Source organism: Stenella coeruleoalba, assembly GCF_951394435.1.
Source record: "Stenella coeruleoalba genome assembly, chromosome: 5".
NCBI classification, from domain to species: domain Eukaryota; kingdom Metazoa; phylum Chordata; class Mammalia; order Artiodactyla; family Delphinidae; genus Stenella; species Stenella coeruleoalba.
The window spans coordinates 86,633,175-86,644,271 of NC_137150.1; the positions used below are offsets into that span (position 1 = coordinate 86,633,175).

Consider the following 11,097-nt stretch of genomic DNA (forward strand, 5'->3'; position numbering starts at 1 on the left):
GTCCTTGCGGGGCTCAATGGGAAGTCAAGCCTCCCAAGAACTCTGCAGGGCATCAAGGTAATTCATTGCCCTAGACAGTCTCTAAATCAGCCCCAACAGCCTAGGATTTATGTCAGTCAAAGGGTTTTCAATCCCATGTATGGGAGGCATTTTATATAGTTGGGGATCTATTTTTCTTTGAAAGACTTTCTCTTCCTTAAATGTCCAACAGATGCTAATACCCAAATAAGACACTGTATAGGTAATTCATTAATAAGAAATTCCTCCTCTAGTTTGCTAATTATCACCCTGCTCTGTCTCTGAACAGATGGCATCATCTTTGGTAAAATAACACCTCACAAAGGGCACTTGGTCATCCTCTGATGAGCCTTCTCAGTTCTGGGATAATCATATTTTAACAACCTTTCCTTTTAACACAAAAGAAAGAACAATACGAAGGTTTAGGGACAACAGGAAAATGTTTAGGGTAGAAGAAAAAGTTAACACTAAACATTCTATTACAAAATTCTCCTGCTTTTACTAACTTGGTGTAACCCTGAATGTCCATGTGTAAAATAAATCGTATTTGATAACGTGGTAATGTAACTAAAAGCTTCCATTTCACAGCTGGTTTGTGGTGTATTGCACATAGCTAACCCCTCCCCCGCCCCAACCCCAAGCTGCCAATACGGTAGGGGAAAGAGTGAAACAAATGACAGAATTCCTGCCGATTAAGCAGAACACTAAATGAGCTTGGGAGGGTCATTTATCTGGGACCAGAAGTTGAAGACAGATTTCCTGAAAGAAGTAAAATTTTAGTTGAAATCCAAAATATATATATATATATATATATAAATGAAGACACTAAATTCAAACTCAAATCATCTTATACTGAATATGACAGTAGCCGTGAGGGAGGGTAGGGGGTTGGGCAAATTGTAAGATTTAGCTCTGAAATCATTTCCACTGGATGCTACTACGCTTTCTCCCAATTCTGTAATGTCCCACGGGTACCTCAAACTCAGCATGTTCCAAACTAAGCATGCCTGTTTCCTTCCATCACCCTTGAAACTGCTCCCTCTCCTGTATCCCTATTTCTGGGAATGCCATCCCCCTCCTCCCAGCTACCCAAGACAGTTATACCTTCTCTTTTACCCTCCAATGAGTCGCCAAGTCCTGCTGATACCTCCTCCTATATATCTCCTGTGTCTGTCCCTTTTCCTTCCTCTACACTGTCACTATCTTCCTCAGGTCAGTATCATCTCCCACCTGGATGACCTCATCAGCAGCCTAAGTGGTCTCCTTGGTTACAGTACTTCCCAACTCAAATACCTTTTGTGGACTGCAGCCAGAGTGATCTTTCCAAAACACAAAGCTGCTCTGTCATTCATCTGTTTAACACCCTTCCCTCACCTGTGAAGGTAAAGCTAAATCACTTTAACATGGCTTAGGAGACCTCTCAGTATCTGCCACTTTACTCCTTGCCCCCTCCTCCTTGCTTATGGTAAATAAACTACAATGAACCATTTGGGTTTGTTAAATGGGCCATTTTCTCTCTTCAAGGTCTTCACCCAGATTGTTTCCTCTCCTAGGACACTCCTAGCCTTGCTGCTCTTATCCTGGGGGCTAGTTCCTGTGTATACTTCAGACTGCAGTATATTCATCACTTCCTCCTGGGGGCCTCCCTAGACTCGCAAGTCTTCTTAAGATATCCTTGCTATAGGCTTCTTCCACCAGTAATCTCTACCTCTCATCTTACATAGCATATTGTATTATGACTGATTAAATGTCCATTTCTCCAACTAGACTGTAAGCTTTTGAAGGCAGGAAACATGTCTGTATTGATCGTCACTGAATCACCAGTGCCCAGGAGAGAGCCCAGCATATGGAAGGTCATCAACATATATATATTCAACAGAATGAAAGAAATAATGAATTTCTTAGATTACCCCTCAGCATCCCTAATAACTGATGGGTCATTTTGTTTCTCCGCACCCTTATGCCATTGTTTTAGGGCTGTTAATCTATTCCTGACCAAGTCTTTCAGTGGCTGCTTTTTGCCTTCGGGATAACATTCAATGTTTAATCTTGGCATGATACATAAGGCTCATTAGCCTACTTTCCCAGCTTTATCTCCATTACTTTCTTTAAATGAAATCGATGCTTGGGTTTCCTCAAGGAAACCCTATCTCTCAGTCCTTGGTACCTCTGCATTGTGTCACACTTCTCTCTACCTGGAGCACCTGGATATTTACTAATTGCTCTTTTATGATTCAACCCAAGGGTCATCTCCTCTTGGAAGCCCAATCTACTAAGCTTTCCTCCACCTACCAGTAATGGAATAGGTACAGGTTTTCTAAGTGTTATTGCATCCTATGCATTCTTCTCCATGGTGTTTGAATTTTGGCTTTCCTCTAAGATCAGAACTTGAAGAACAGGGAGAAGAATCCTATTTATCTCCATATTCACCTAATTTAACACAGCACCTTACACAAAAGGGCACTTGATAAATATCCTTTGAACAAATACTTTCCCTTTAAATGAATACATTTTTAAAGTACAGGCAATGAGAACCAAAAGAAGCAAACAAGCACCAGTAATTGTTTTTAGCCAATCTGACACGACGTGCACATGTAATTCTTAGGAGGATCTATATGGACACCTCCTGCCAGGACGATCACTTAAACTCAAACCCAGGGAGGGAGAGAGGGACACTGTCTTCACCTTTATCTGTTCGGCATGTTTTTTTCATCTGGCTTCAACTGTACTTTAAGAATATTGTTTTCAGTATATAAGCCTTCAAAGCGTACATGTTCATAAAATATTCCTCTCAGTCTGCCAGAGTCTAAGATTTCTCAGTCCCATCATTAATGCAGATGCCTTCACACTCCAAGACATTTGCATTACGAGGTACACTGCTTCCTATTTTTTTCTTTATTTAGATTTCATTAGGTCCGTACAGAGAAAAAAAATACTGACAGACTATCCCCAGAGAAGACATAATACCTTCCAGCCAACAGTTCTAGAATAATTGGAAATTAATTTTTAAAACCCTGTTTTTCTCTTAGAAAATGTCAACTGCTTAGTAGACAATGAATCCAAAAAAGAATGCCGATCTTTCGTAGATAATACAAGCTAGACACCCCCCTGAGAGCAGTGCAGGCCTCTGTGGCCAAACCCATGTGATCTGGGAGCCACCTAGAGATCTCGTAATGCCATCCTCCCAGGTATTGTTTGGGCCTCATGGGCATTCAGCAATATAACCCACATTCCTATAGATGTGAGAAAGTGGAAGGACTCCTACTTCCCCACGTGCGTGTAAATACTCAGACAGATTTAGTCACAGTTCTCCTCCACCTAAGTTTGGTTCTTGACATGTGTTCAAATTCTTTTCACACACACAAATACGCCCACCTATTACAATGTCCATAAAAAAGCCCTTCTCTACAGGCCTGGTTTGAAACTCTAATTAGGGTTAGTCAGCATTTACAAAGGGGTTTGTGCTGCTCCCAAAGGCAAAGTTACAGGAGCGAAAGCATTTCGCCACCATTCCCTCTAGCGTGCCTACAGTTATAAGCTCTTAGAGGCTGGGAAGAGATGTGGAGCCAGCCTGTCACGCAGGGTAGAGGTCAGGTCAGAGCACGTGTCAGAAACCAAACCTCAGCCTCAGAAGCTCGTCTGAAACAGCAGCAATGCAGGTGACAGCGACAGGCTCCTAGGGTCTGAAATGTCAGTGGGCATGTCTTGCGGAATCTTTATAAAGGCGAAACAACAGCAGGCAGTAGAATTGGGGATCTCTTGAGGGTGAGGCTAAGGTCGTGGCTCAGTGTGTGCGCATTGTGTGTGTGTGTGTGTGTGTGTGTGTGTGTGTGTGTGTTGGGTGATGGGTAGTATGTGTGTGTTTGTGTGTATGTGTGGGTGATGCCTATATCTGGAGGGACTATGAAGCTATTCCACGGCTGGGGAAGGAGTTATATATGTAAAAAGATTTGTTTAAAGGAATGCATTTTGTAATATTCCTTCTGTTCATCTGGGAACAAAATGACTAGGTTAATAGGGTAAGTGATGGGGCCAGGAGGAGAGCAGAAGCAAAGTTAGCAATATGGTCCTGTCACAGAGACTTAAATTTTTCCCAAAGGCTTTGGATGGCTGGAGATGACAAAGTTTGACAGCTGAACTAGGGATGGGAGGACAAAGTAGCTAAAGAGGATTTTCTGGCTCTCTTGATCAGCTGCCCTCAGATTGCATTTAAGACTCATTTGGTACTCACATCCTGGGCAACCCTCCACGTAGCCTTCCCTTAACTCGAAGTCCCCTTGAGGGGATGACCATTCAAGTTATCCTGATCTGATCAGACAGAGAACACTGAGCCACAGGGCTTAATTGGAAGGTCAGCTCCTTAACTAGATTGCAAATTACCTGAGGGTATAGACTGCATTTTACACCTCTGTTTTTGTTGTCCATTCCAGACACAGGCTTTCAATAAATGACTATCATGATTAATTTTTTTAAAAGACACATTATTTTGTGACAGACACTGTTCTTAGCGTGCAACATGAATGAATTTAATTCTCGCACTAACCAAATGAGGTAGTGCCATTACTATCTCTGTTTTACAGAGAACACTGAGGCACAGAGAGGTTAAGTAATTTGCCCAAGGTCACAGAGTCATGAGGGGCAGAGCTGGGATTCAAAACCAGACAGTGTGGCTTTAGCATTAATACTCTAAACCAATCCATGATTCTGCTTCTTACAGACATAGGTGATTCCTGAGTTCCTTGTGGCTTTTGTGTGATTGGGGCAGGGAAAGGATCTCAGGAAGTGATGAACCTTCTTAGAAGAGAAACCTACTAACGCAAACACTAAATCATAGCCTCTTTTTATTCCTCACCATGATCACCCAGAGGAAAAAAAAAAAGAAAAACAACAACAAAAACCTATTCGCACTTCAGAGGCCATTTTGGTTCCGTGTGATTTTTTTCTTGATTGGGTCAGCCCTGGTAGATTTAGCTTGGTCCTTGGTTTTCCACAGCCTCAGATTCTGTAGGACAATGAGTCTCTTCTAGGGCCAACTCATGGCTCATGATATCCCCAAAGTGAAGCCCACCTAAACTTCTTGTTCCAGAATGTATCTTGCACCCTTTTGGGTCCCCATCTCTGTGAGATGCACCTGATCCAACTTCCAGAAGCAGGATTTGAGTAATGATTCCCTACGTCCTGCCCCCGTAATGATTTTGTCTCCCTGTCGCACATGTGGGGAGTGAGTGAGGGACCACAGGAGAAGAGCTATAGAAATTGCCAAGTGGTCAAAGGCAGGACTGCATAGGAAAAGGATAGGATTCCAGAAAGGTGAAAAAGGAGAGAAGGGAATGTCATCAGCAAGATGAGAGCAGAGAACGCTCCAGGAATTGGAGAGCAGTGAGGAGGTCTGAGCAAGGGCTGACACTGGAACGGGAGAGGTCGGGATACAGGCCAGGTCAGTGGAAGGAAGGGGAACAAGAAATGAGAGCAGGCTGAGGCTGCAGCCAGACAGGAAACATGAGACGCTTACATTTGACAAGGGAAGAAGGAAGGCAGAAGGGATGCAGGGTGAAAGAACTGTTCCTAGGGCAGAAGTGACACAGAGATCTGCTTCTGACCCTTCTGACCATCTTACTCTGCCTGAGAATTTCCATTTCTAATGGGGCTCAGTGATGAGTCTTATCTAGAGCTACGGGAAAATTATGCAAAAGATAACAAGAAATGGATTGGAAAATATTCCGAGTGTTTCATACGGCATTCCCAGAAGGAGAACCTAACCTATCTGTTCAGTTTAGCTCTGATCACAATTGAAAAAGATGGTGGCTGCAAGCCACTTTTCCAGCATCCTTACTTTCCTGTTCCATGCACTAAAAGATCCACTCAGCAGTTACCAGTGACAGAGCTGCTAACCTGTACTAGGACTTAGGATTGTAAAGGGAAATAAGCCATGTTCTCTGTGTACAAGTTGTTCACAGACGATGTAGAAGACAGATACCTAGAAATAACAATGTGTGGAGAAGGGCAATGATAAAGATATTAACAAAGCATTACTGAGGGGCAGCAGAGGGAGTCCTCCAGCCATTTCCCCAATATATCTCCATCCCTTAGCTTAATTGGCTTATTTCAAGTGGAAAGCCCCCTTCCCAATCCTGACCCCCAGGGCACATTCCTTGAAAGTTTTGACCATTTTTCAAATCCCACATCACATGCCATTTTTTCAACAAAGTCGTTCCTATTCTTAAAAGCTGAAATTAATCTTTCCATTCTGTGTTTCTGTAACACTTTATTTACATCTCTGTTATAATGTTCACCCCAATTAGTTTTCTAAAATCGTGTATGGTGAAGATATGTATACACATATATGTGTGTGTGTGTAAACCTCTCTATCACTAGGATGCAAGTTCATTTGATAGCTTGATCCGCCTTTGGGTCTGCCACAGGCCTGAGCATCGAGGTTTCTTAAAACGTACTCAGAGTCTGTTTGATTTGAACTACTCTACAGTCGATTTTAGGATGCTAAAGTGAGAAGACCTCGCTTCCTTCTGGCAATTGTGATTCTCTGATTGCACATGCCAAAAATAATTTCTTGTTCTGAAGAGGTATAAGAGAAATGACCTTCAGACAAAAATGACCCAGTCATTCTTCTATGTTTAGAGGCGAATAGGCAAAAAACAAAAAAAAAACCCTTCAAACTAATCAAAGAATTTTTAATTTGGAAAGGACTCTACATTTCATTTAATCCAACATCTTAATTACAAATGAGGAAACTAAGTCCTGAGAAATTCGGATATTTCTACAGTGTCACACAGCCAGAATCAACAATATCAAATTTCAAGACCCTTACGTTCAAGGTTCTTTCCAATAAACCAAATTGTTTACCTTTGTTAAAAAGAAGGGAAAAACATGATTAAAAAAAGAGAGAGAAATAGCACTAAAATATACAGAGAAGAATTCATGGAAAAGCTGTATACATTATTGAAAAAATTTTTCCTATCGGTCCCTTTGTCCATAAAGAAAACCATGCTTTCACTAACATCAGCAAAATTGTTCATAGAGTTCAAAGCTTTCATTTAAAAATCTGACTTTTGCAGTTTCCAGATGTTTTTACCCTTAAGGTCTCCAATTATTCTACACAGTTGGCAGGGAGAACTGTTCTGAGGTTCTTCTCCAAGATATGCCAATATGTTTGGGTGACAGTGGTCATTAACAGGTGTTCTTAACAGTTGTGGAAGTGAAATAATACATCAAGGCTTTGTTGAGAGGTGCAAGTTCACACTTGCTCTCTCCCATCATGACTTAGGCAAATGCAGCAGATGCACTCGGATCTGACATAGTTTACTCCATCCCGGTTCTGCTATTAATGTCAGAACCCCTGCCTTTTTTCTGCCCTTTCCCACATCACTCCTACCCTACTCCCACCCTGACAGAGCTGACCCAATATTACAGACGCCCTGGGGCGGCACACGCAAGCACACATGCACATACAGAATAGGTCTAAGCTCTAAATTTGAATTGAAAACTTACTGGATTCCAATTCCAAATAGGAATAACTTACTGGGTTCCAGTATATATATATATATATATATGTAGATATATATATATATAAGGATATATATATATATAAATTATATATTTATATTACAGATATATAATATGTACACACATCTGTGTGTATATCTAGCTAGATAGTGATTTATAATTGCTCAGGCAAAAACCACCTAGTTTTAAAAATTCTTTCATTTGCTGCAGAGGATAGTCTGTGAAAACTGGTTTTCAGTTAGAGAATTCTCCCCCCTCCCCCCAGCTGCTCTGCACTTCCCAAGGCCTCCTTAGGGGCACAGGGACAGTGCGTGGGTTTTGGAGCCAGCTACACAGGGGCTTAAATATTAGTTCTGCTGTTTACTACTTGTGTGATCTTGAGAAAATTACTTAACCTCTCTGGACAATAATTTTCTTATTTCTAAAATGAGGGTGTTCCTACCCATCTTGGAGGTGTAAGGATTTGAGGTAATGTATGCCAGTGGGTGCTGCATGGGACTGCTCAGGAAATAATAGCTATTATGATGAAGGTGATGATGACGGGGAAGAGGAAGAGAGGAAGAGGGAGCAACATGGTGGCCTCCACTTCCTGAATGCTGTCTGTATTTCAGAACCTCTCAGTGAGTCTTGGCAGAACTCGACTGCCAGTCCTTAGCCGGGGAATATTCAGCTTGAAGTAGGGAAGAGAGAGCCAGTGGTGAGGCAGGGGTGCAGGGCTGGGGGAAGAGGGGGCATGGCTGCCACTTAATATGTGATTTTCCTGTCTTGAGCTATATATATATATATTTATATATATATACACACATACACTCATGTTCCTTCCGCTGCTGGGAATAAGGCATTCATAGCAATGAGTGCCATCTCTTTTGAGGAGTCAAGGACTTTTTTTTTTTTTGCTTAGAAGGACTGGACTTCACAACAGGGTGAACAAATTCCTGTGTTCCCACGGTGTCTAACCACAGAATTTCCAGCAGACCCCACTGTTGACAAACTCTGGCAATTCTAGTAACCGGGAGATACCCTAGAGATTGCAGAACAAACGCCCAGCTCCTTTCTGGAGTCATGGGGTCAGAGTGCACAGCCACACCATGGGCAGAGCTGCTGCTGTGGTTTGAACTGTCCAAAGTACAACAGGAAGGAGGAAGCCCCAGCCTACCCAGACGTGCCCCAATGATAGAGCCATTTAGCGCCTGCCTAAGATGCCATTCTGTTTGCAAACACATACTATTTGCTGTAGCACCTGACAAAACAATTCCATCAGAAAGACATATGACTCATGTTAAAAGATGCCTGTGCAACATTTCAGCGATGACTCCACAGGTGTCAATTAAACATGGAAAAGACCTGTTCTGAAGCATGACCATATGGCATTTCCCAAGGAGCTGTAGTCAATGGCTGATAAAACACAAGTGATCATACCTTTAAAGAGATTTAGCAACCCTCTCCTTGCTCAAAAACAACAAGAGCCCATAAGAACAATGAACCTGGAACCTCCAAAAGAAGAGGCGACTAAGGAAAGGCTGCATCTGAAGCCAGCATGGCTCTTCCTCATGCACAGAAAGCAAAGACCTGGGGTTGCGTGAGATCGTCTTGTCTGCCACCAAAAAGCAGACTGATCCCAGGGATGGCTGGGAGTTTTTCTGGTAGTCTAGGGGTGAAGTCAATTGTTATGTCTACAGGTGAGAGAAAGGACTGGCAGTGGTCCATTCCCCTGCTCCTGGGAGTGCTCGCCAAGCATCAGAATCTAGGACTTTGCCCAGCACATGAGACCAAGTTCACTGTAGTCCAAACCTCCTTCCCTAGAAACCAAGCTTTAACCAGCTTTTGAATGGAAGGAAGAGGACACACTTAACAAATCTAACGAGAGTGATGTCACAGTACAAAAGCCCCAGGAGAGAGCGAGTGGCTGGTGCAGGAGTGCTTTTCAAGGCTTCGGTTCTAGATCAGCCAGGCAGACACCTGTATATATATACAGACAAAGCTTCAAACACCACCACCTCATCACACCTAATGCCTGCTTGTGATGAGCACCTGCATTCTCAATTTCTGTCTTTTCCAACAACAATAATACGTGTCTTTATACTCAGTCCTAGTTCTGAACCTCTTCTTAAATGCTAACATGTTTCTTGTTTCTCTGCTATGAAAGGTCAAATAAATGAGAAAGGAAATACTTTACAGTGTTAATGTTGATCCAGATCTACAACTGTTAATGACTTTTTACTCATTACCCTTGATCTCTCCTTTTAATTTTGAGTGATTCAAGAAACGCACCCCTCACATACCCTGGCCCCAACATTAAGAAGGTAATGTTCTTAGAGTCAGTCTATCAAGGAAAAACAAAACAAAACAAAAAAGACCCAAACAAACAAAAAATGGCGCTTCCATTCTCGAGTCCCTTTTGCCAATGATGCAGCGTACTTAAATCTCTTTACAGCAGCTGCTTCAGTGTTAAGTTTTTAGTTAGAAATAAGAAAGAGGTTTAGTTAAGGTCACTGACAATTATTTTCTCAGCACAATAGAAAAGCAGCCCAACCCATTAACAACACTAAAATGGCAGAAGCAAACACAGTGGGAACAAGTAAGAACAGAAGAATACCTGGGATTGCCAGATTGGAAAGGGGGACGTTGTGGAGGAGAGGAGGGAGCGAGGCCATCCAGTCAGCATTGCAGACCTCCAATGTCTTTGTCCCGCTGGGACTGGGGGAGCAGATGGTCCCCATCCTGAGTTTCCTCCTTACCTTCCTAACTGCTAGCATCCCTTTCTATCAGTCAACGGCTGAGGCTCAGCCCAGGGCCACTCACTCAGCGATCATAATTGCCCGGGCTCTCTAACACTTCAGGGCCACCTTTGTCACACCAGTCTTGCCAAAAGGCCTTTCTGCCGGGGGAGACGGGGCAAAGACGTGGTTTCCTAGCCCCTCAGCACCTGCAGTCCGCACCCTCTCCGGCCCAGCCGCTGTTCCCTTAATCTGCTTAGATTCGGCTCCGTTAAACTTCTTACGTTCCCCCTCTGGAGCCAGGGAAAGGTAGGCCCCTCGAGATAAATCTTACAGAAACTGAACGTCCTACGAGCAGCCACGCCCAGAGCCACTCACACTACAGGTACCCACACGGCAGAAAGACACGCCGGTGGGTCTACATACACGTGAGCGCCCGGACGCACCATCCTCAGCCTGATTTACGCTTTTATGTCTGTCACTGGGCTGGCACATAAGCTGGGCTTGCCTGCTCTCCCTCCACCGGCTCCTCGCACAGGTTCCGCTGCCCTGTGGCTTCCAGAAGGCGCTCAGAAGTGTAACGCAGAAGGCGCTCAGAAGTGTAACCTGCGGCGCCCGGACTCCCGGCGGCCCCGCCCCACACTGCCGGGCAGATTTGCCGGGAGACGCGGCTCGTGATTGGCCGCTGGCGGAGAGCGCTCCGATTGGCCCGCGCCCTCTGAGCGGCGTCCACCCCTCCGCTGCCCGGCCTCCCTTGCTCTGTTACTCCGGCCTTCAAATGTGTAGACGGCCGCCGCTGCAGCCTGCACGCTTGGACCAGTCAGGTCTTGGATCGGACGGG

At 43.8% G+C, this 11,097-nt stretch overlaps 1 protein-coding gene across 1 annotated transcript in view; it reads right to left on the reverse strand.

Moving 5' to 3' along the window:
* Nucleotides 1-10,801, reverse strand: part of PLCXD2 (phosphatidylinositol specific phospholipase C X domain containing 2) — a 46,540-nt gene extending 35,739 nt beyond the window's left edge. Inside the window, exon 1 of the mRNA XM_079922154.1 lies at nt 10,136-10,801. Coding sequence (XP_079778280.1) covers nt 10,136-10,295 — 160 coding nt within the window. The 5' untranslated portion in view covers nt 10,296-10,801. The remainder of the gene's footprint in view (nt 1-10,135) is intronic.
* Between the last annotated feature and the right edge of the window lie 296 nt (nt 10,802-11,097).